Source organism: Necator americanus, chromosome IV, assembly GCF_031761385.1.
Source record: "Necator americanus strain Aroian chromosome IV, whole genome shotgun sequence".
Lineage (NCBI taxonomy): Eukaryota > Metazoa > Nematoda > Chromadorea > Rhabditida > Ancylostomatidae > Necator > Necator americanus.
In genome coordinates this window covers 27,647,023-27,672,215 of record NC_087374.1, presented here as the reverse complement: position 1 = coordinate 27,672,215, position 25,193 = coordinate 27,647,023, and the positions used below count along the sequence as shown (strand labels likewise).

At 41.8% G+C, this 25,193-nt stretch overlaps 3 protein-coding genes across 4 annotated transcripts; all 3 read right to left on the bottom strand.

The window, feature by feature from the left end:
* Positions 1–1,093: 1,093 nt before the first annotated feature.
* Positions 1,094–3,601, bottom strand: RB195_002931 (uncharacterized protein; the record flags this gene model as incomplete). Its single annotated transcript, XM_013447470.2, has 11 exons — positions 1,094–1,180; positions 1,302–1,421; positions 1,512–1,610; positions 1,770–1,886; positions 1,967–2,065; positions 2,148–2,294; positions 2,352–2,450; positions 2,505–2,669; positions 2,723–2,950; positions 3,018–3,305; positions 3,359–3,601. The coding sequence occupies 11 exons, from the start codon at positions 3,599–3,601 to the stop codon at positions 1,094–1,096; spliced, it is 1,692 nt and encodes a 563-aa protein (XP_013302924.2).
* A 3,322-nt stretch (positions 3,602–6,923) lies between these two features.
* On the bottom strand, positions 6,924–15,719 carry RB195_002930 (uncharacterized protein; the record flags this gene model as incomplete). 2 transcript variants are annotated; one of them, XM_064200398.1, is made up of 21 exons in its annotated part: positions 6,924–6,990; positions 7,186–7,268; positions 7,337–7,462; positions 7,609–7,707; positions 7,874–7,990; positions 8,046–8,144; positions 8,219–8,365; positions 8,424–8,522; positions 8,606–8,752; positions 8,810–8,908; positions 8,963–9,127; positions 9,183–9,407; positions 9,465–9,740; positions 9,796–10,045; positions 13,657–13,739; positions 13,919–14,044; positions 14,425–14,523; positions 14,714–14,824; positions 14,880–14,978; positions 15,031–15,144; positions 15,528–15,719. In XM_064200398.1, 21 exons carry the CDS (start codon positions 15,717–15,719, stop codon positions 6,924–6,926), a joined length of 2,823 nt encoding a protein of 940 aa, XP_064056279.1. The 2 variants fall into 2 exon arrangements, with proteins under 2 accessions (XP_064056279.1, XP_064056280.1); XM_064200399.1 differs by lacking the exon at positions 6,924–6,990 and having other exon boundaries at positions 7,182–7,268.
* Positions 15,720–17,505: 1,786 nt separating this feature from the next.
* On the bottom strand, positions 17,506–24,418 carry RB195_002929 (uncharacterized protein; the record flags this gene model as incomplete). Its single annotated transcript, XM_064200397.1, has 15 exons — positions 17,506–17,818; positions 18,369–18,629; positions 20,726–20,808; positions 21,310–21,438; positions 21,764–21,862; positions 22,079–22,153; positions 22,213–22,311; positions 22,412–22,525; positions 22,683–22,781; positions 22,858–22,971; positions 23,033–23,131; positions 23,393–23,506; positions 23,573–23,671; positions 23,724–23,837; positions 24,233–24,418. 15 exons carry the CDS (start codon positions 24,416–24,418, stop codon positions 17,506–17,508), a joined length of 1,998 nt encoding a protein of 665 aa, XP_064056278.1.
* Between the last annotated feature and the right edge of the window lie 775 nt (positions 24,419–25,193).

The following is a 25,193-nucleotide window of genomic DNA, read 5'->3' as shown; positions in this document are numbered from 1 at the left end:
CACCTGTTTACGTGTTATACACCAATAGTGGCCATATGTTAAGAACTTTCAGTTCCTCTCAATTTGTTAGACTACGAGTTGAGAGCAGTTTTTATCAAAGAGCCGGTAAAATCTTTGGAAGTATATAATGCTTCTCATTTTAGATGGTTAGTAACAAAAATTGCTGCTTAAAAATTGGCTAGTAGATCATAAAATCTTTCTATATTGTGCACTAATTTGTCTATAGTACAACTTTTGACACAAAGACACTTTTTTTAGTGTCATAAGGGAAAAAATAGCTGTAGTTCGTCTATCATCATCAAATGAATAATAACTTATTTGAAAAAAAAAATATTTTCGATGAGTGCACCTCTCACACATTCCTGGTTGTGTCCATTGTGTGGTCGAGGATGGCATTTGGAGAAAAATGATCAAAATTGCAGTGAAATTAGATAAGGAAAAATGTGGAAACAAAAATGATGGGAAGATGGACAAGCAGTCATACTACATTTCTCAAAGCCAGGTGCTGGACTCAGCAATAATTAATTATATTTAGTTTTATTGCTTATTTTTCGCTCGGAGATTCAATGTACTATTCACATTTTTCGACCTTTGGGTCCACTATGTGCCAGGTAGGTGGAGGGATAGAGATCCTATTTGTGTAATCACCTCGTTATGGCTGAGATGATTTCTTAAAGATTAGGCCAGTACTGCTTAGCCTCTATGCATAGCAACATGTCCGAGGTTCTCGTGCACCCTCGCTTGATTTCACAAACAAAAGGAAAATTAATATTGTCATTTCACACATTTTTTTGAAAATGTTTATCTTGAATGAATGAACACTACTGAAAATTAATTGAAAATGGAAGGTCAAAGTTGCTGAGAAGAAACTCGCGTGGTCAAACTATCCATCACTGCGTTCTCCTGCAAAAAAAGACTTGAGGGTGCAAAATTTAGTGACTTCAGTTCATAAAAAGAAGTAGTATTTTACCTGTGAATTACAATTTTTTGGCTCTTCTGCGATAGCTGCCAGCGGAGTCGCTCATTCTGAAATACATGTTGTTAGGTGACTTATGCGTTAAATAAAGGAGTATGACTAGGAGTTATTCAATAATTACTTGAAACCGTCAACAGTTTGTGTGTTGGTTTGGCTGACGTTTATAACGTTGCTGTTAACTCCGAAATTGCCCTGAGCTCCGCCCTAAAATAAAGTGGATGAGAATTCGACCTTAATTTCAACGTAATTTGTACACGAAGAGTTTGAATAACAAAAAATTTTGCTTCCTGTTATTCAAAATTCGAAATATAGGATGCGAGATCACCTGTTGATAGTTTCCTTGGCCCTGTGTGCTGCCCTGTCCAAGATTCTGGCCGCTGTATCTGTTTCCAGCATAAAAGAATCCGCGCGGAGCGTCATAGCTAGGTTTAGTGCCAGCAGTTCCCTGAGAATGGAGTGACATTGTTGGAGTAGTTTTTGCGTCGCGTACCTTTCTATTTCTTGGAGAACATTAAATTACTGATATTGTCCTCACCTGAGTGTTAGCCTGCCCAACGTTGACGGCGTTGGCATTTGATCCGACATTGGTCTGGTCGCCTCCTTGCTGTACATTGCTTTGCCCTTGGGTGTTGACCTTGAATCAGTTTTCATTAATCTTTTTCCCTTTCTAGTATCGCGTTTCTGCCCAGTACATCCATCTATCGTATAGAAAAAATTCTCCAACCGATCACTTGGTTCGGGATAACGTTTCTCAGGACTATGTGTATAGTCGTGTACGCATGTGGTAGCTTACCTGTCCAAGTGTTTGGGCATCAATTTTGTTGCCAACTACGTTGTAGTTAGGGATAAGAATAGCAGCATATCTGGGGACATCGTAAGATGGTTTTCCATAGGAGCCGCCGTTCCCTCCCTAAATTTGCACAGTTACTGCTGCTTATAGTTTCTGCAGTATTGCTTCTGCGTATAATGTTGGCGATTCCGGACTCTTACCTGATTGTTCTGCTGACCAACATTGACGGTGTTTGCGTTGGATCCGACATTTGTCTGATCACCTCCCTTCTGCACATTTACTTGCCCTTGGGTATTGGCCTAAAGACAGTAGGTAAAGGTAAATAGTGCTAGAAATCTTATTAGTTTTTCATGGGTCTGATACCCATAAAATTCTGTGTACCTGTCCGAGAGTCTGTGAATTAACGTTGTTCTTGATGAAGTTGTTGAAGTCAGGCACGTAGATTGGTCCGCCGTTGTATCCTGCACCGGCACCGGCTCCGTAGCTTGGAGCATCATATGAAGGCCTGTATCCTGCTCCCGCACCTCCCTTAATTAAAGCTGGTAGTAAGATATTACTCTCTATACTGCAACGATGTAGTTATACCTGATTGTTCTGCTGGCCTACGTTTACAGCGTTCTGGTTCACACCGACATTAGTTTGATCACCTCCCTTCTGCAAGTTTGCTTGGCCTTGGCTGCTGACCTGAAATCGCGTTTTGTGACCTTGATATTCCAGCATCAGAAGAGTTCAATCTACCTGTCCTAGATTTTGGACATCGAATTTGTTTCCTACGACATTTCCACCTGCACCTGCGTATCCTCCGGCATATCCTCCTGTTGAAGGGTTGATTGGAATTAGCACGGCTCCATAAGAAGGAGCATCGTATGAAGGTCTGTAGCCTGCTCCGGCTCCAGCTCCACCCTAGAAGAAATATTTGATGTCACTAATGCACCGGTATATTTTAATCACCTTACCTGAGTGTTGGTTTGTCCAACGTTTACGGCGTTGGTGTTGGATCCGACGTTGGTCTGATCACCTCCCTGTTGAACACTAGTTTGTCCTTGGGTGTTGACCTGTCCGAGGGTTTGCAAATCGAAGTTGTTGCCTAGGACGTTGGTGGCTGGGTTATATCCACCTTGGTAACCGCCATAGGGTCGAGGAGCATCATAGCTGGGTTTGTATCCACCAGTTCCGACACCACCCTGAATAGATAAGCTTTCATTGTCTTTATGTTGCTATGTTTATTATATTTTGTTTTCTTCTACTGACCTGAGTGTTGGTTTGTCCGACGTTCACGGTGTTGGCGTTGGATCCAACGTTAGTCTGATCACCTCCTTGTTGGACACTAGTTTGTCCTTGGGTGTTAACCTGTCCCAGGGTTTGTAGATCAAAGTTATTGCCGAGGATGTTAGTGGCTGGGTTTGGATTGTAGCCTCCAGGGTAAGTAGGTCTGTATGGGGCATCATATCCTCTCTTTCCGGAGCCAGTGTTCTGGTTATTGACCTGTCCAACATTGACTTCGTTTTGGTTCAGACCTACGTTGGTCTGATCTCCTCCCTCAAATGCGAGTGTTAGGTAGTGCTAAGTATTTTACCGAGAGCTATACCTACCTTCTGAACGTTAGACTGTCCTTGAGTGTTGACCTGGCCAAGAGTCTGCTCAGCTATCTTATTTCCGATGAAGTTGAAGCCGGGGAAGTCATTAGACCTGGTGTAGTCTACTGGCTTGTTGTGGGGAGACTTCTTTGCCACATGCTGCACATCGTATGCATTATTGTCACCGTAACCTGACGGCTGAGTATCATAATTGGCGAAAGCGGAACCAACACCTAGGAGCAGCAGTGCGATATGCATCCTGAAAGGTAGATCACTTTTTTCGTGTGAGATCAAAACAGTTACTATAATCATATTGTTCAATACTGTGGAAAGCAAAAAACATGGAATTCCTAGGCAAAAGTAGGATATGAAGAGGTATATTGCCTATGTGACTGAGGAACTGAAGAGTTGTAGAGAAATGAAACCGATGTGCCTTCTGAATTACATTTCTGCTTATATACCAGAAAAATTTTAGGTTTCACCTTCACATTTCGGTTTTTGAAACAGTATGACCCCTTATCGGCGCCAATATAGTGTCGATTTATCTCAGTGTTTTTAACGGCTTCGTATGTCGGGCAGTTTTTTTGATTTATTTGTTTAGATGCATCAGTGAAAGGCTCGCAAAATTACTTGCATATAGGCTATCTAGCTAACAGTTGACCTTTTACTATCACATGGTCCATGGATTAGAATTAGCTCACGTGATAGTTATCGTTTACTGTGGGATTTTCTTTTCTGCTAATATATATGTATGAGAAACTACACTATTTCAAAAACCGAAATGTAAATGTAAAACTCTAAATTTTTTTTACTACGCGCGACATCATTCGAGCAGTAATCTTTTTTTTGTCAGAAATTTTTGATTTCCTGGAGTTATTGTTGGTGTGTTCATGGTTTTGTTTTCTAAATTTCTTTTTGCTGGGTTAGATGATTATTCTTTCGGTTCCTTCAAGAAGCATTCGTCAATTTCTACATAAAAGCAAAAAAAAGCACAAATAGTCAGTTTTTGCTCAGTCGCGGTCAAAATTTGGGTTTAAAAATACTGTTCCCTTGTAATTCCGCATTTGAAGTCGGATTTATATGTATATTAATTTGTATGATTCTACAAAATCGCTAACCTTACAACGCAACCGTAATTCTTGGGGCGTATAATGAATTTCAGAGAATATTTAACATACCATACAACAACCACACAGATATACGACGACAAGAACACAACCTACTAATACAGCGAAAATTGTGGTCAGAGGGGGATTTAAAAGGTAAAACGAGAAAATTATGAACAAAAATCATACTAGGAAATTAATATCAATTTTTGAACCATAGCAACAATAAAAAAAGAACAAGGAGACTGATTTAGTTCCCCGATAACCTTTGCGTTAGAATTTACTTGATTCTGACCAAACTTTGGCGCTCTCCGGGGAAAATTAAAAGGATGGCTTCCTTAGCTAAACACACAAATAAATGCTTCAAATGGCATTATTATAGTAAAGTGGTATCGCAAGAACATCATATTGCACGTCAAATCTGCACATCCGACTGCAGTAAAACGCGCAGTGATTCGTAATATGTTCAAAACTGCTAGTGAAGTATGCACTGGCGACCAAGAACGACACGAATCACGAAGAGTTTTTGCGTTACACTAATACATACTAGGTGAGGAGATTTTAGTTCTTACAAAATTACAAAATTGCCCCTCTTTCAACTGAGGTTCCCTGCGAAGAGATGTTTCAGGTATTTACCCTTGAAATAAAACTTTTAAGGTATTTATACGTAAAATCTTAAAATAGCACGTACAAGAAACGGCACCATAAACGTTTAGAGCTCAATTCAGTGACATTACCAATTTATTTGAGTTGATTTAGAACTAACAACTGCCTTAGCTACGCTCTCCGGAACACTTTTTTATTTGTTTCAATTCAGACAGTGAATCTAACATGATTTTGATCGATGATACGATTGATGATGCACCATTGTGATATGGAAAGATGCACCCACTTACTACCTGTAAGCTTGGAACACAGCCCAAGATTCTAACTTTCAGCTTCTTTATTTCTAACTCCTCTAACAGCATTACCTCCCATCTCAGGAGATATCTCAGCCTCAAGATAAGAAGTCATCTGTTCCATGAAATATCGAGTTAATAATGGCCTATTAAAGGATACGAAAACGGTGATTTCTGTATAGGCTACCTCTCAGCCCTAAGAGTGACAACAACATGGTGTTTTTTGCAGCGGTTTTTCATTAAGCCTCTTGAATGATGTGGGCGATCTTTAGACAATTTTTATTACTAAGAAAAGTCAAATAAAGAAGCAAACAATCCTTAGCGAAAGCTGTCTTTTGTAGGTTTTGCTCGTAAATCATCAGCACCGAAAGAAAGGGGAGATATTTCCAAGTGCTAGGTCTACAGCACCGCAGCTGCTCGCGAGAGATTGTATTACGACCATCCAGGGAGCAAAAGTTCTGACTGTTCTTTACCCGGGTATGTTAGGAGGAGTCGTGACGTATTGAGCGTATCGAGGGGGTTAAAGGCATCACCCCACGAATTTGAGGTGGTGCAGATTTCAGGTGGAGTATTCGTATACGGAATGAGAGACCATAGAGAGGAGGGTGATTCTATCCATTTCTTCCTAATTGCCGTAAAAAACGGCCCGGAAGATGCGGCGCCGTGCAAGGCTGATGCGCTCCAGTCGAACTCCTTGTAGAAAATAGTGCGCCAGAACGCATGAAGTCGTATCTTCCTGGCCGTTTTTTACGGCAATTGGGAAGAAATGGACGGAATCACCCCCCTCTCCATAGTCTCAAAACCCGTATACGAATACTCCACCTGAAATCCGTACCACCTCAGATTCGTGGAGTGATGCCTTTAAAACAGTAATGAGTCAATGATGTTCTTCAGCAATGAAAATTAGGAAAATGTCGAATCAGTTTTCTGCTGCACTCCGTGTTGAACGTAAATCCATACGATTATTTGAAAAGAGGTCATAACACAAAGTAAGGGTGGCTGGGAAAACGATACTTAGCTCGGGTAGAAACCTTCACCATTGCAAAACTTATTTAGGGTGGAACCACTTCTTGAAGAAATTATGTGGACCACTTCTCAAAAATGCCTAGACTCTCAATTATATTAGGATCTTCTTCGTTAGTTGTTACTGCAGTTTCTTTTGTACAGACATGTGATCTGAATTCATTCAATTCCTCGGTCGACGGTTCGAAACCGTCCGAGGCCAACCAAGCTTTTCTTTACTCCGGGGTCGGTAAATTGGTACCAGTCTTGTCTGGGAGGATAAAAACACTAAATTGATTCATCGAGTTGCCTCCGCAAGTAAATCATATGTGAGTTTCATAACCCTCAAACGATTTTGACCGAACTCCTGCGCATTCCAACGGGGTTGATCGACTTCATGCACTTTATCTTTTATTCTTCAAAGTCAGTGAACCATATGATTTATGTAGCCTTCCCTACTTTTTCTTTATTCGTTTCTCCTAGTTTCTGGACACCTACACGTTGGAACAAAATTGTTTGTTTAAAATTTATTAGTTGCACACACTGCTGACTACTGTGCTGAGTACGAGAAGATCAAAGTTGATTGTTGAAAAGGTTGACGATTAGATTGCTGGCCCATACTACTTGGCGATGTGCGATCCTGCAATAGAATCATATTTTAAGATTAAAAGTTTGTTTTGATTGAACACTAATATAACTAATAATCGCACCTATGGAATTATGACTTCCTACGGTATCCGCTTCCAGAGTCGCTTTGCCTTAAATTAATATTATTCGGACAGAATATATTATGATGATTATAGAAAGAAAGTTATGGTAGATAGTAAGTAGTTACTTGACGCCATTAACGGATTGGTTGTTGGTCTGGCTAACATTGACAACATTTGAGTTGAAGCCGAAATTGCCTTGAGCTCCGCCCTTAAATGAGGAATTACACTCTATACTTCAATAGATGTGTAATGTACCAGTTGAAAACTGGAACTCACCTGCTGATAACTGCCTTGTCCCTGTAAATTGCGTTGACCGAGGTTTTGCTGCTTCACTCTGTTTCCAATAGCTGTAAATCCTCCTCTTCTTGGTTCATCATAGCTTGGTCCAGTTCCGACTGTCCCCTGCAAAATCTCTGCTGTTATAGAGTTGTTCACAACAGAAAGGAATGTTGCTGTCAATTTCCTATCCAGAAAAAAAGAAAATATGCAAATCAACAATCTTTCCTTACTGGGCGCTTTAGAGGAGTTCAACACTTCAGTTTTATTACCTGGGCATTAGTTTGTCCAACGTTGACGGCGTTGGCATTAGATCCGACATTAGTCTGGTCACCTCCCTTTTGTACATTGGTTTGCCCTTGGGTGTTGGCCTTGAAAGAGTTCTCACTAATTCTTTTCTATCTTTCTAATCCTATGTTTTCTCTCTAACAGACCTATTTTAAAAATTGTAAATAAAAAAGTCTTCCTAGTGATAATGTAACTTGGAAAAGTTTCTTGACGCTTCATTCACATCTGTATATGTGTGCATAGAATCACCTGTCCAAGAGTTTGGGAATCTATTTTATTGCCAATCACGTTGTAGTTAGGGATAAGAATGGCAGCATATCTGGGGACATCGTAAGATGGTTTTCCATAGGAGCCGCCGTTCCCTCCCTAAAACTGCGTTTTTATTTTTTGCCCCATGAATACCTTGAACGGGAATTCTAACCTGATTGTTTTGTTGGCCAACGTTAACGGTGTTCGCGTTGGATCCGACATTTGTCTGATCACCTCCCTTCTGCACATTCACTTGCCCTTGGGTATTGGCCTAAGGTAAAGGTAAATAGTGCCAGAAATCTTATTAGTTTTTAACGGGTCTGATACCCATAAAATTCTGTTTACCTGTCCGAGAGTTTGTGAATTAACGTTGTTTTTGATGAAGTTGCTGAAGTCAGGCACGTAGATTGGTCCGCCGTTGTATCCTGCGCCGGCTCCGGCTCCGTAGCTTGGAGCATCGTATGAAGGCTTGTATCCTGCTCCCGCACCTCCCTTAATAAAAGCTGGTACTAGACCAATCCTTCTTTATACTGCAATGAAGTAAATATACCTGATTGTTCTGCTGACCAACATTGACGGTGTTCGCGTTGGATCCGACATTAGTTTGATCACCTCCCTTCTGCACATTCACTTGCCCTTGGGTATTGGCCTAAAAGCAATAGGTAAAGGTAAATAGTGTCAGAGATGTTATTGGTTTTCTTACGGGTCTGATACCCATAAAATTCTGTTTACCTGTCCGAGAGTCTGTGAATTGACGTTGTTCTTGATGAAGTTGTTGAAGTCAGGAACGTAGATTGGTCCGCCGTTGTATCCTGCGCCGGCTCCGGCTCCGTAACTTGGAGCATCGTATGAAGGCTTGTATCCTGCTCCCGCACCTCCCTTTATAAAAGCTGGTACTAAGGTATTACCCTCTATATTACAACGAGGTAATTATACCTGATTGTTCTGCTGGCCTACGTTTACAGCGTTCTGGTTCAGACCGACATTTGTTTGATCACCTCCCTTCTGCAAGTTTGCTTGGCCTTGGCTGCTGACCTGAAATCGCCTTTTGTGTTTTTGATATTCCAGCATCAGAAGAGTGCAATCTACCTGTCCTAGATTTTGGACATCGAATTTGTTTCCTACGACATTTCCACCTGCACCTGCGTATCCTCCGGCATATCCTCCTGTTGAGGGATTGATTGGAATCAGCACGGCTCCATAAGAAGGAGCATCGTATGAAGGTCTGTAACCTGCTCCTGCTCCAGCTCCTCCCTGGAAGAAATATTCGATGTCGAAGTGATGCAGCGGGATATTTTAGTAACCTTACTTGCGTGTTGGTTTGTCCAACGTTTACGGCATTTTGGTTGACTCCTGCATTGGTCTGAGCACCACCGATCTGTGCATTTTGTTGTCCCTGGGTGTTGACTTGTCCGAGGGTTTGCAAATCGAAGTTGTTGCCAAAGATGTTGGTGGCTGGGTTATATCCACCCTGGTAACCGCCATAGGGACGAGGAGCATCATAACTGGGCTTGTACCCACCACTTACACCACCCTTAATAGTCGCGCTTTTAAAATCTTTACATTGCCGCTGCTACGTTCTTTTGCTAACCTGAGTGTTGGTTTGTCCAACGTTCACGGCATTGGCGTTAGATCCGACGTTTGTCTGATCACCTCCTTGTTGTACGCTAGTCTGTCCCTGGGTGTTAACCTGTCCGAGAGTCTGTAGATCAAAGTTATTGCCGAGGATGTTAGTAGCTGGGTTTGGGTTGTAGCCGCCGGGGTAAGTGGGCCTGTATGGGGCGTCATATCCTCTGACTTTCTGTTTATTTTGCTGTCCAACATTGACCTCGTTCTGATTCACTCCTACATTTTTTTGGTCACCTCCCTGGAAAAAAACATTCAGTAAATCAAGTTAACATATAGGGACTTCTACGATGTACCTTCTGGACGTTAGTTTGTCCTTGTTGGTTGTGCTGGCCAAGATTTTGCTGAGAGAATTTGTTTCCGAAGAAATTGAAACCGCTGGGGAAGTCATTAGACTTAGTGTAGTCTACTGGCTTGTTGTAGGGTGACTTCTTAGCCATATGCTGCACCTCGTACGCGTTATTGTTACCGTAACCAGACGGCTGGGTATCGTAATTAGCAAATGCACAGCCAACTCCGAGAAGAAGCAATGCGAAGAAGTACATTCTGAAATTAACACAGCAGTTATAGTTTACAGGCTTTCTTTCATGAAATCGTTATAACAAACTACAGAGAAGCTCAGGAAGACTACAAAACATGTTGGCAGCATTCCCCCTTTTATATCATTATTTTAAGGTGTTGTTTACGAACACATTTCGGTTTTTTGAAACAGTATGACCCCTTATCTGCCTCGAAGCCAATGGGTGATGGCGCGGTATGCGCAATAACAGGTTCGCGCCAGTGATAATGTGCGTAAATACTGACGTAATCTTTAAATCCTTTGAAACTTAGTTGGTTTCAGCTCTAGGCCGCGGAGCATTTTTTCTTCTCCTTCTCTTACCGTTGTGTCGTAACCAGTGGTTTCTCATTTAGTTACAATTGCCTTTTTTGAAGGATTTTTTTTTCTCTCGGAACACGTTTGCTGTTTTCATTATCCATGTAAAGCATGTTGAGAGAAAACAAATTATACAACTGATAGGATTTAATATGAAAAGTGCATACTTGTTCTAGTTTCTGATATGCATAGGAGGGCTACAGACTGTTCGGAAGTGGAGAAAGCAATCACCCGAACAGATACTTAGTCCAAGACGGATACTCCAAAGCAATAAGCCACCACTAATGAAATTCCGAAGCGATTTCCCACAACTGAGAAAAGAACTAAACTACGAAATGTACATATCAGTACAACGATTTGAAGCAGCTCAAATTGATAATAAACCTCATTCCTACTATTAACGACAATAATGTATGTTTACAAGTTTCCTAGAGTCTTCCACGTGTACAAAACCGTACGGAATTCTCCGTAAAAGTGGTGATTTTGGGGACTCTTTGGATCCCAATGCAAAACTGAACCAAACATAATGATTTATTGCCCGACCCGACCCAACGAAGCACACTCAACTATGAAACAGAAAAACTAAGTACCAACAATTCGTACTGCAAAATCCCCAAGAAGCACTCTTGAATTTTTAACAGCGGTATGGTATGGAAGTTATCTTTGTGACATCCTGTAATCAGTTCTCTTACTCGCAAGTACCTGTAATTATTTAACACACGACTTGCAGGGTCAGACACTCAAACACCCTTTTAAAGAAAGATGATAGTATCGTTGTTCGCTTCCTAAATTATCTACTGGGCATCCTTAAAGATTTCACGTTCACAGGGAGCCTGATAATTGGTAACATTGTGTGCGTCTACTCCAGAGCATGATGTGAACAGCTCAACAAATGAAATAACGCCGAAGAAGGTTGAAAATGGAATTTTCCTTGACTGGAAATAAAAATTGATGTTTGTCTCGAATAGTGTTTCAGAGGTTTTTCACGATTGAGTAGAACATTTTCTTGATTACCCCAATAGATTCTTTCTGATTTCTTCCATAGGCGGTGGCGAAAAATTCTGATTGTGCCATATTGCTCTTGAATTAGCTCAACCATCACTCACTGTTCACATCTTTAAATTTTTAAAAGCTAAAAAATCACCAGGTTTTTAACCACTAATAACTCTCTTTAGCTCGCCGGTTGTCATTGAATTTGCCGTTGCAATTTGTCACCCACACGTTGACTTCTTCGCATACGAATAAGTTGCGCACAAGTTTTCTGCTAACGGCACATATCTCGAACAACTCTTCTTATCTTAACGGCATCACCCCACGAATCTGGGGTGGTGCGGGATTCAGGTAGGTTATGCCTATAAGGAGTCGCAGATTATGGAGAGAAGGGTGATTCCGTCCATTTCTTCCTAATTGCCGTAAAAAACGGCCCGGAAGATACGGCTTCGCGCCTTCCGCTGCGCTATTTTCTACAACGAACTCGATTGGAGCGCATCAGCCTTGCACGGCGCCGCATCTTCCGGGCCGTTTTTTACGGCAATTAGGAAGAAATGGACAGAATCACCGTCCTCCCCATAATCTACGATCCCGTATTCGAATACTCCACCTGAAATCCGTACCACCTCAGATTCGTGGGAGTGATGCCTTTAAGAAGAGACTCATCACTCAATGTGGTAGACTTCACATCTAAAACGAGTATTCGATCTTGAAGATTTTGAGATGATCTTCACTAGAAATAAAAAGGTCTTAGCTTAAAAAACTAGGTTTATAACTTGTCGATTATCGGTATGAAGCAAGAGCCATTATTGTTAACACTCCTTATTGCGGCTAACATTTCGGCGTCGTCGCTTTCGTCAGAGCCATGAAAGTCAGATCATCCGTAACACATCCTCTCAAATGCCCAAACCAGAACGAGTCATCCATCACCTAATAAGATACTACATCGGAAGCCAAAACAAAAAGGCCAAGACGCGTATGACGAAGGCGACGACGCCGAAACGTTGAGGGTTAACAATAAAACGTTGAGAGTTAACAATAAAGTGGGTTAATAATCTTGGTCCTTGCTTCACATTGGTATTCTACAAATTATAAATCTAGTCTTCCCTATTAGAACGTGAGATCGTTTTGGATGTGAACGCTCTCTAATTCCCATAAGGTACTGGATCTGAAACCGCCAAAAGGCCACAAGTATTGTGTTCACCTCATTAACAGCATTGCTGTGATGTTATCAGACCTCCGCGTTAAAGAATCACCCCGCTAATACTAATTAAAATGCGACCCGCATGAGACCCCGTAGATCAAAATCCGCAAAGGCCTTGATATAAGGCCAGCTCATTGGCCTTCTCAATGCACACTTCTTTTTTATTCATTCTTGGACTTTTAGCGTTTATCAAAAACACCTTCGATTTCCTGAGAGGTGCGATCTCGTAGGATAGGATCGTAGCTGATAAGTACAAAGGAGCATATTCATGGTACTGTCTCTAATGAGCATCGAGAGGTGTTGCTATTGCTTGAATGCTCTATCCCACATAAATTTGTTCTCTGGATCTATAGTTCTATTTGTTCGGTTGCTGAAAGCTTTCGTCGAATGAGGTGGTCAAAATCCTCCGCTCCAGAGTCGAAGGCTGCTTCCCCAGGCCAAAGGTTTTTAATTACCAACTTCGTCTACAGTTGATGAAACTGTAAACATAGTGTTAGGGTTCAGTCGTGTATGTTGTTGCTTTACAATCAGGTGTTGCTACGGCGAGACTTTTCGAGACCGGTCGTTTTAACCTTCACGTTATTAGCAGCTGCTGGACTAGTTTCTGGTCTTCAAACTGTTCGCATCCGAGGAAGCGGCAAAGAAAAAGGAAATTCGTAAGTGCACAATAGAAGTTCTAATTCAATCTACACATTACAGCCTATAGACAAAGGTTGCTACCGATTTGAGTAACTCGTAAAAGCACATGTTTCATAAACTTATCATTGAATAGCATCAGTAGTTATAATTGTAAATCAAAGCGTAAGCTTGCTAAGAAGAGATTTGCTGGTCCAATCCACTCGGCACTGATTTTTCTGCAACGAACCATTATTCTTCTATTTTTTGAGAACTAAGAAGTAGTTGCTTGAAGCTTCAAAAATAGTAGGAATACTCCCCACCTACGGAACTAAGATCGCTTCTGGTAATTGCTTCCAGAGTCGCTTCGCCTAAAATTATTTAGAAGATTAGAAATAACTCGAACTTTAAGGTAGGAAAAGTGGAAAACATGCTAACAACTACTTCGCATTATATTTGACCCATATTGCTTACTTTTGTCCACCAACACTTTGAGTGTTGCTCTGACTGACGTTGACGACGTTCTTGTTATAACCTAGATTAGTCTGGGCTCCTCCCTAAAAGCGACAAATCCACTAGGGTATATTATGAATGAAGAAGATTTTTTTAAAAATAATATTAATCAACACAAAATCTTAACACTTAGTAACAGTCTTTATAAAAGTGCTGCAGCGGACAGATATGAAAGTAAAACACCGGCCTGCTCTAAAATTACGGTTTCCCCAGTCGTCCCTACCTGCTGATAATTTCTCTGTCCCTGATTGTTATACTGTCCAAGGTGTTGTCTCACTTTGTTCTCAGCAATTATGGTTGGACCACGATTGCGTGGTACATCGTTGCTAGGTTCGGTGCTAGTTTCTCCCTTAAAATAATTTCATTCGGATAATACAGTGTTCGTCAAAGTGTTTAAGAATCACGACAAATATTCCAGTGAATTAATCAACAGCAAAATGCGCTGCCCTCGTCTGATCCGACTGTTTCCCCGTAATAGTTAAATTATCCTATGTAGGTTTGATTTTGTCAATTGGTATCCCTGCTCAACTCCAAGGTTAATGTGGTAGAAGAGAGTGATTAGAACAGTAGTTCTGCCACTGATCCCTTTGTAGCTTAAACGAGTAAATGATTCAAACTGCGGCGCGCCAACCAAGGTTCCCATGCTCATCTATCCCATGACTTGCGTTGGGTTGGACTATGCCGATAAACTAACCTTATTTAGAACTTACGTAAACAAAAAAATTGTACCAGGTTGTTGACTTGTCCGACGTTTACGGCGGTAGCAATGCTGCTTACGTTAGTCTGATCTTCGCCTTTCTGTATAAGTGTTTGACGTTGGATGTTCACCTGAAGGAAGATTACTGCATTAATTTCTTGAAATCTGAAGGAAAAACTTTGCAAGTTGCAGATTCGTTTATGCCCTTGGAAAGTTCAAAAACTACAGCCAAAGTTTCTTTTCAACAGAAGCAGATGTCATTCAGAGCTGTTCCGCAGTGCTTCTTCACTCTATGCTCTTAATTGAGTTGAAGCCACGCACCCGTTCAAGAGTTTGAGCATCAATTCTGTTCCCGGTCACGTTGTAGTTTGGAATTCGAAGAGCAGCGCGCGTGGGAATATCGTAAGGTCTGTACCCTCCAGCAGCTCCACCCTTGAATATCAAGATGAAGATTAGAAAATTTTTAAGTCATATGCCGCCGAATTACCTCGGTGTTAGCTTGACGGACATTGACTTGGTTGGCATTAGCTCCGACGTTAGTCTGATCACCACCCTTTTGAACATTTTGCTGTCCTTGGGTGTTGATCTGAAAACTTTGTTTGAGACAATGCAACACCTGAAATTTCCTCGAAACGCACCTGTCCAAGAGTCTGGGAATCGATCTTGTTTCCGATGACATTGTAATTCGGTACGAGGATGGCAGCGTAAGTGGGAGCATCATGTGGTGGTCGATATGATCCAGTGTTTTCACCCTAAAAAACATTGGACCCCTATGGAGCACATATCCTAGATGACTAATTTTTGTAAGTGGGCGCTTTAGGGGTTTCCATCCGTGAATCCAAGAAACCACACCTTCTACGATTTGCACTCATTGTACATCCTCCGAATGCAGTTATGTGAGGTATGTCATACAAAGCTGAAGCGCGATTGATATGTATTTCTTGCAGTTTTTGTTAAATTTGGCTCGCTTGTATGTTGTTTTAATGCATCTCACACATCATGTAGGCGCAAACAGTGAGATACAAAGGTTTCTAAGTATTATTGAGCGAAACGATGCTTGCACCTAGAGGAGTTACTTTAAAGGCGGGCTCTCACTAAAGCATGATAACTTATGCAAAGATGCACAAGAACTTACTACTGGCTTGACATATTTGGGTGGGTTGCCACCGGTTCCTGAAGTGTAGTCCACAGGTTTGTTATGTGGTGATTTTCCTGCTGCATACTGTACATCGCCTGCATTATTGTTGCCGTAGCCAGAGGGGCTCACGAGGTATCGTGGGTGTTGAGTGGTCAACACTACCAAGCACAGCCAGATTATGAGATTCATCCTAGAGAACCGTGAAAACCCGATAACTCAGCAATTTTGTGCGGATCAGTGGCAGATGTGGTTTTTGTACAGTTTTAAGGACTAAGAATGGTATCAACTATCAAATGTCTACGTAGCGTTAAAGTTAGCACAAATTTACTTGAAGAGAACACAACAACATGGAAGGGAAGTACGAAAAATAGCGGATTTGGACGAATTGTTATGTGTACTACCAGAACTTAAAGTGATATTTCACAAAATCATTACTTTGTGAGTAAACATCTTCTGGAAATGTACGAAGTAGCTTAGCTCATCGTGTGAGCGTAGAACTTGGTGATCATGAGATATGCACGTCATATGTCTGTATGCATGTGTATCGTCATGCGAAGTTAGTGAGAAGGAGGTACTGTGGACTCGGATGGGACCAAAGCAGGTTGAAGCTAGTTGTAAAGCTAGCTAAACCAGCTGTGTAGGCGGTGCGGTAGAGCGTGGCGGTTAGGATCGAGAGGGATCCTTGTTAGCGCTACTAATCGCTACGGTTTGCGATGGTTCGACCTCGATCCCAACCGCTAGTTCCTCTTCGGAGGCAGCCGCCTAGGCAACTGCAGCATTCTTTATGTCGTTTTCACACGAATACATGTTCATTGAAATGTGTACCGTCGTGCGAAGGTAGTGAGGAGTAGTACTGTGAACTCGTCCACGAAAGCTCATTGCACATAAGTAAATAGTGAAGTTTTTGTACGATAGAATTGTTGTTGACAAGTTATCTGACAGTCACGTCCAAATAATAGCTATCAGTCTTTTATACGAAACCATTTGTGCAATTTACTCAACATTTTCGATTTCTTTTGGCATTGAACCGCAAATATAGGTCATGTCACTCGAAAACTGCTTAACGCAATCAAATACGCAATCACTTTCACACTTTCATTATCGCAAATGATTTTTCGTAACAGCCTTTCTACAATCCAATTCGGGGACAGTCTAGTAGGAGGAGTTCAGATTGAAATTATGTTTTTTGCGTTTTTCTCTCTCTATGTAAATTAGTCAGAGATTCGTAGTCTCTTAGTTCTTTCTCACTATGTGAATTAGTCAAAGACACTGAATATTTCGAAAATCAGCTTCAAATAGAACATTTTATAGGTTGAAGAAAACACCAACGTTAAAACGTTTGTGGTGTTATTGGAAAGATTATTGTGCCTTATATGCGGGATCAATGGCACCACCGAAGACTTTACATCATACGTTTCACCTCTATGTTTTCGTGAAACGTAGAAAACTCTCATAAACCATGACAATAGCACAATACGGATAATTTATAGTATTCGAAAACTTGTTTCTTTACTCTATACTCTTTACTACTATTTGAAGTGGGTTAGTTCTCAGAATACTTCGCGGTATTCATTTACATGACACTTTCCCTCATGTGACGTAATGGACATATGCGCCAACTCTGAGATCAATACTCAAATGTGAGGACCATACCCTATTAGAATCGGTCCTTTTTTGTTTCCAGCAATATAGGCGGTGGAATTGTGTTGGACCTCATCTTTCTGAGCGTGCGGCACTGACCCGGCTAGCGAAAAGCTAAGAAAACCGTTTAGAAAATTAGTGAAGGAGAACACATCCGAATATGTACTTCTTGGTCGTACTACATCGTTGGCGTTTTCGAGATACACCAAAGGACGTGCAAGCGGTGCTAAAACGACATCTATGGGACACTGTGCTCAACTGTTCTTCCGATTATATCATCGACGGCAAAGTTGAACGGAAGGGGTTCCGCCGCGGCCCTTTTTCCCACTCCAGTTTACACTTCGAAAGGTGTGGTACATCCAGTTGGTGTTCGAACAGCAGCAGTTGTTCTTCTATCCATGTCGCTTATTAGGTGTACGAATTTTCCTGAAATCAAAATGGCGCGCAGCGCGTTAAGAAGACGTCCTTGAAGAGGAGAGTCGAAAGCGGCTTCGATGTCCAGAGAAGCTTCGAATACCGCTGCCTCGTCGGTGGACCAGAACGAAAGCCTGCTTGTTCGTCGCGCTTGGTTTCTTTGCGATGTCTTGTTAGCGTATCCAGGATGGTCCTCTTCAAAACCTTGTACATTACATGCAACACTGTTGTTCCTGAGTAATTCCTGGGTTCCGTGACGGATAGGCTCTTGTGAAAAGGAATTATGATGGCGTGTCTCCAAGTGTCATTTATCCTTTCGTCAATCTATAGTGAACGGATGATCTTTGTCATTCAACGAATTTCAGAAGGAGGGAGAGATTTCAGCATTTCTACGCTACTTCCATCATCTCCGCCAGACTTTCCATGCTTCATTTTTTGGATACACACCGGAACCTCCTACTCTGTCAGCAGTTCTTCGTTGACTGTAGTTGGGCTTGCGCGAGTTCATGAACAGACAGCGCTTGCAGATTCAACAAGATGTTAAAATGTTCCTTCCAGATGGGCAAGGTTCCCTCTCCACCAATACTGCGGGCGACACGTATAGAATTTGTACATGGATCCCATCTCTACAGGTGCAAATACGAACTTCTTTGGTTCTAAAACCGGGAGCGTTTTCTTCGCAATTAATGAAAGAGTCGGCATCATTAATTCTCTTCTTGGTTCGTATTCCAATATTGATTGACACCACCTAGAGCTTCTTTCTCCATTCATCATCTTTCAGACCTGCCATGTCGGTTCGGTTGATGCTGAATTCCATGCCTTCTTTTCTTGAACCGTACCATCAAGCTGATAAGAACGGATGCAGGACAAGAGGTACCCGCGAAAATCGCCTGGCCGCTGCTGGCCTGCTTCACCCCTCCCATAATCACGGTTGCTTCTCCACCATTTAGCGCCCAGTCGCCAGAACCGCAATGGGTCATCCAGACTCCGCCTCCCTGTTGCCTTCGGACCAGCGCAGGGCGCGATATTTGCGTCCTGGCAGAGCTGTAGAAACTGCGATTTTGGAAGGGAGAGGAGTGAGTGAAAAGGGAATTGACGCAACAATAGCACATATTGTTGGAAAGTAAAGAAAAAAGTAAATCCTTCTATTCAATTAAAGTAACGTCATTAGAAGCATACCAAAGGGCGATATGGTGTGTGATAAGAGTTATATGCGTGACCTACATTGATCTCATTCGAGAAACTTTACAAACATAAAGGTTATAACAAAAACATGCTGCAGAAAAACACATATGCATATATATTCTCACGCATCCCGCAATGCCGCACATTTTGCGCCCTGTTCTACACAAACTCGCAGCGCATAAATATGTTTTCGTCACAGTGTCTTTCAATGAACTCGTGTTCAACTTTGAACTGTAACACATATACGCAGAGCGACTTTATGTCTGACATTTGCAGCTATATCAGGTAATTTCCGTCTACATCACATACACATACATACACAAGAATTAAATTATTTGAATTGAAGGCCTGGCTTTGCTTTAATTAAGGACGCTTATCAGCCGTTTTTACTCTGTACTTATTCTTTAAACTCCTTTCTACTTTCTACCTTTTTATCTCGTTATTTTTATCTATTGACTGCATAAAATCAATGTAACAGGCCAGATGTAGATGTTAGTGCTGAGTAGAGACTTCTTCATTTTCGAGATACGCTTTCAGATAGAATAGACACTCATTAGCCTCCTTTATACGCGGCGGCACATCAGGTATAGGTACCTTTTGACCGTGCACCAAGAAAAACTGTGCGATGGTCGATATCGAGCGCGACTTCTCAAACAGCTATAGATTTCCTAATGTCTGATAAAGGGATGTTCCTTACCAGAACGTAATTGAGCCGAAGCTAGAGAGTCGAGATGTTCGGTTTTGCTGCTCTTCTGACTCTTCTTAAAGGGTTTTTTTCTTTCCACGTGAGCTGATGATATCGATGCAGTGACGTGGTTTGTCTGTTCGCAAAGGTCTGACGACCTCCGTTATCCTATGTTTGCTTCGTGGGATAGAACCATTTTCCAAGCACCTCGGATTGTTGTTCAAGTTTCATCTTTGTATTCGCACCAACTGCGATAATTGCGGTGTGCTGGCTTGGTATGTTGGTTACCAACATTTTAAGGTTACCAACATTCATAATGAAACGTCTCTCTGTTGTAGTCTTCAGCGGTTTCCGTAAGTGCGTGAGCACTTGCGATCCAGAGTTTGAGTCCTCTGTGATTCCGTAATCGTACAAATGAACACTTTTGCGACGTTGATTCAAACTCCTGTACTAGTCTGCAAAACTCAAACCAAACGGTGCATACAGATATCTCAGCAGTCGGAACAGAGCGGCTTGTTGGAGTTTGCTTGGCAGCGACCAGCAGTTTAACGTTGCGAAGCGGATGTTTGTTGCCAAAGATTCCGTGTTTCCTTCAGGCATTTGACCTCTTAAGGTATGAGCTCTGGCATGGTGCTTTGCGGAAATACTTTTTTTGCAACGTATTGGAAGTTTTTTATGTCATGGTGCGCGTTATATAGCTCGTACGTTGCCAAAGCGTTTGATGAAAGCAAGACCACTACGAGCAGATAAAAATCAAACTTGTGTACACTTCCCCTCCTAACAACTGAGTTAATTCCTTGTCCTCAAACTGTTGGCATCCAAGGGGGTAAAAAAAGAAAAGAACTCTACAAGTACACAATAAAGGTTTGTGTTCAATCTACAAATTATAGAACATAGACAAAGGCAGTGATTTATTTGAATAACTCGTAAGAGTACGTGTTTAAAAAATTTATCATTAAATGACATAATAGTAATAAACGCACATTAAAGTTCAAGATCGCTATGAACAGATTCGCTGGCCCACACTACTCGGTACTGCGTTCGTCTGTAACGAAACTATTTTTTGAGGGTTCATTCGTAGTTGCTTGTAGCTTCAAAAATAGTAGGAATACTCCTCACCTACGGAATTACGATCGCTTGTGGTAATTGCTTCCAGAGTCGCTTTGCCTAAATTTATTTAGAAGAGTAGAAATAACGCGCCCTTAATGTTAGGAAAAGTAGAAAACATGCAAACAACTACTTCGCATTATGTTTAACCCATATTGCTTACTTTTGTCCACCAACACTTTGAGTGTTGCTCTGACTGACGTTGACGACGTTCTTGTTATAACCTAGATTAGTCTGGGCTCCTCCCTAAAAGCGACAAATCCACTAGGGTATGTTATGAATGAATAAAACGATTTGTTTAAGAGAACGAAATCAACAGCTGCATTAGTGAAACTTTATGAAACTGCTGCAGCAGTTAGATGCGAAGGTTAAAGGCATCACTCCACGAATCTGAGGTGGTACGGATTTCAGGTGGAGTATTCGTATACGGGATCGTAGATTATGGAGAGAAGAGTGATTGCGTCCATTTCTTCCTAGTTGCCCTAAAAAACGGCTCGGACGATTCGGTTTCGAGCGATCCTGCCTATCTTCTACAACGAGTTCGATTGGAGCGCGCCACCCTTGTGCACGCGCTGCATCTTTCAGACCTTTTTTTGCGCCAATTAGGAAGAAATGGCTGGAATCACCCCCCTCTCCGTAATCTACTATTCCGCATAAGAATACTCCACTTCAAATCCGTACCACCTCAGATTCGTGGGGTGATGCCTTTAAGTGATCTAAAATTACGATTTCCCCAATAGTCCGTACCTGTTGGTAATTTCTCTGTCCCTGATTGTTATACTGTCCAAGGTTTTGTTGTTTAACTTTGTTCCCAGCAATTGTGGTTGGACCACGATTGCGTGGTGCATCGTAGCTAGGTTGTGCGCCTGCTTTACCCTTAAAACAATTCCATTTACATGATGTAATGTTTATTCAAAGTGAGTAAGATTCATGACAAATATTTCAGTAAATTAAACAACAGCAAATTGCGCTGCCCTCGATTGACCAGCCTATTTGACCTACCAGACCAGACCGGCCACAGTGAATAACGATAACCCTGTGTGGGTTTGATTTTGCTGCTTGGTATTACTGGTCAATCCCAACGTTAGGGCAACAGAACGCGGCATTTAGAACAATAGTTCTGCTACTAACGCCGTCTTGCATTAGGTTGGATGACGCCAATAAATTAGTCTCGTTTACAGCTTAAGTGGATCGAATGTACCTGGTTGTTGACCTGTCCGACGTTTACGGCGTTAGCATTGCTACCTACATTGGTCTGATCACCGCCTTTCTGTATACTTGTTTGACCTTGGGTGTTCACCTAAAGAAAGATCGGAAAATTCGTTTTCGAAAACAGCAAGGAAGCTTGTTCTGGATCCATCTCTGTACTCAGAAAATCCAAAAATCAGAACCTAGATTTCTTTTATGTAAATCCTTTGTAGGTTTTGCAGTGTTTCTGAGCTCTACGTATCTTCGTACTTGAGTTTAAACTACTCGCCTGTCCAAGAGTTTGGGCATCAATTCTGTTTCCAATCACATTGTAGTTTGGAATCAGAACAGCAGCATATGTGGGAACATCGTAAGAAGGTCTGTACCCTCCAGCAGGTCCACCCTGGAATGTCACAACATGATCGCAAAACACTTTTTTGTAGCCACGTAACTCTGAATTACCTGGGTGTTAGCTTGACCGACATTAACTTGGTTTGCATTGGCTCCAACGTTAGTTTGATCACCTCCTTTCTGTACATTCTGTTGTCCTTGATTGCTAACCTGGAACGAATGAAAGCATCGACTTTATTCCTATGCCTCTCGAACGTAGGATGTCCCTAAAAGCCATCCTACGTTCGAGACAAGCTAGAAGGAATCTTACCTGTCCGAGATTTTGTACGTCGTACCGATTACCGACGACGTTGTAGTTAGGGATGAGTATAGCGGCGTAAGTGGGAACGTCGTACGATGGTTGGTAACGGCCACCAGCACTTCCCTGAGATTACTTCCAATACTGCCAGGATTTTTTTTTTGCAATATTTTTGGAGAGAATCTGCTCATTGGTCAAGCACCGTTGGATTTCATCCAATCAGTGACTGCCACACGGCGATTCTCTCAGATGTCCCCAAAAAATCTATTTTCTGTACGCATACTTGGGTGTTTGCTTGACCGACGTTAACTTGGTTAGCGTTGAGTCCGACGTTGGTTTGATCACCTCCTTTTTGTACGTTTTGTTGTCCTTGGGTGTTGATCTGTAATCGTGTTGTTGCAATCCTCAGCAGCCATCCTTGCTGTCGATCAGAACTAGAAAATTGTCCTCCAACCAACCTGCCCAAGAGTTTGAGCATCGATCTTGTTCCCCACAACATTGTAATTCGGGATAAGCACAGCTGCATAGGTAGGAACGTCGTAGGATGGGCGGTAGCTACCGCTGGCTCCTCCCTGAACGATAACTTCTTGTGATACTTTGCGACTATATATTTAATTTTTCAAGCATTTTCACCTGGGTATTGGTTTGGCCGACATTGACTTGGTTGGCATTAGCTCCAACGTTAGTCTGATCACCACCCTTTTGAATGTTTTGCTGACCTTGTGTGTTAATCTAAATCTTCGGTCTAATTTGTAAAGATACCCACATCTGAGGTGGTCGATTTCGGATTGTACGGGAAGTAGTTATAGAAGGGTGATTCGTTTCTTCCTAATTGCTTAAAAAGGCCTGGAGATGCGGCGCCGCATGGGCGTTCCAGTCGACTCTTGTAAATTGACGGTATTCCCGGCCCTTTTTGAATGTTTTGCTACCTTTTTTACGATCCTAAATCTTCGGTCTAATTTTTGGTTAAGTACGGACTTTCTTGGAGCTCACCTGTCCGAGGGTTTGAGAGTCGAATTTGTTTCCAATGACATTGTAGTTCGGGATGAGTACGGCTGCGTAAGTAGGAACATCATAGGATGGCCGATATCCGCTTACTGCTCCTCCCTGAATGAGTATGGCTTAAAACTACTTGGCAACAAGCTAATTCTTTCATGAGTCTGATATCCCCACCTGAGTGTTAGCTTGACCGACATTGACTTGGTTGGCATTAGCTCCAACGTTAGTCTGATCACCACCTTTTTGAACATTTTGCTGTCCCTGGGTATTGATCTGAAAACTCTGTTTGAAGCTCTGCAAAATCTGAATTTTCCTCGAAACGCACCTGCCCAAGGTTCTGCGAATCGATCTTGTTTCCAATAACATTGTAATTCGGTACAAGGATGGCAGCGTAAGTGGGAGTATCATGCGGTGGTCGATATGATCCAGCGCTTCCACCCTGGAAAACATTGGTCTCCTATGGAGCACTTATCTTAAATGAGTATTTTTTTTATAAGTGGGTGTCTCAGGAGCTCCCTTCCGGAAATCCAAAAAACCACACTTTCTACGACTTGAATTCATTTGTATTGTACATCCTCCGAATGCAGTTATGTGAGGTATGTCATACAAAGCTGGAGCGCGATTGATGTGTATTTATTGCGGTTTTTGTTAAATAAATTTGGCTCGCTTGTATGTGGTTTTAATGCATCTCACACATCATGTAGGCGCAAACAGTGAATTGCAAAGGTTTCTAAGTATTATTGAGCGAAACGGTGCTTGCACCTAAAGGAGTTACTTTAAAGGCGGGCTCTCACTAAAGCATGATAACTTGTGGGAAGATGCACAAGAACTCACTACTGGCTTGACGTATTTGGGTGAATTGTCACCGGTTCCTGAAGTGTAGTCCACAGGTTTGTTATGTGGTGATTTTCCTGCTGCATACTGTACATCGCCTGCATTATTGTTGCCGTAGCCAGAGGGGCTCACGCGTGGGTGTTGAGTGGTCAACACTACCAGACCCAGCAAAATCATGAACTTCATCGTAGAGATCTGTATGAATAAGACAACGTAGCAGTTTTATTCATCTCAGTGAAATACGACTCTTGTACGAATTTCAAGGCTAAAAATTGCATCAACTCCGAAATGTCTACGTTGCGTTGGAGATAAATTGGAGAGAAGACACAAAAAAAGTGCGGATAATAGAACATAGTTTGATAATTCACAAATTTTTTTAGTGAGTAAACATATTTGTGAAATACACGAAATATCAGCTCATTGTATGAGTATACAGCTTGCTGATCACGATCTTTGTCCGTACGCATGTGTATCTTCGTGGGAAGATGGCGAGGCAGGTACTATGAACTCGTTCATGATGCTCGAAATTGCATATACATAGATGATGAAGGGACGCTTGGGTGAGTTATAAGATAAGAGTGTTGTCGGGAAGATATCCGACAGTTACTTTCAAATAACAGCTAGCAGTCTTTTATACGAAACTATTTGTAAAACTTCCTCGACAATTTCGATTTCTTTTGGCATTGAACCGCTAATCCAGGTCGTGCCATTCGAAAACTGTTTAATGCAGTGAAATGCGCAATCACTTTAACACTATCATGATCGCTCACGACTTTTCGTAACTTTCTTTCTACACTCCAGTTCAGGGACAGTTAACAGTAGGACGCGTTCGCATAAAAATTTATTTTTTCGTGCTCCCGTTGTATTATATCCTTCGACGATTCAGTTTTGTTATATATTTGTTACTATTAAATGAACTTCAAACAGAACAATTCTTCTAAACTGTACGTCAGGCTTTACA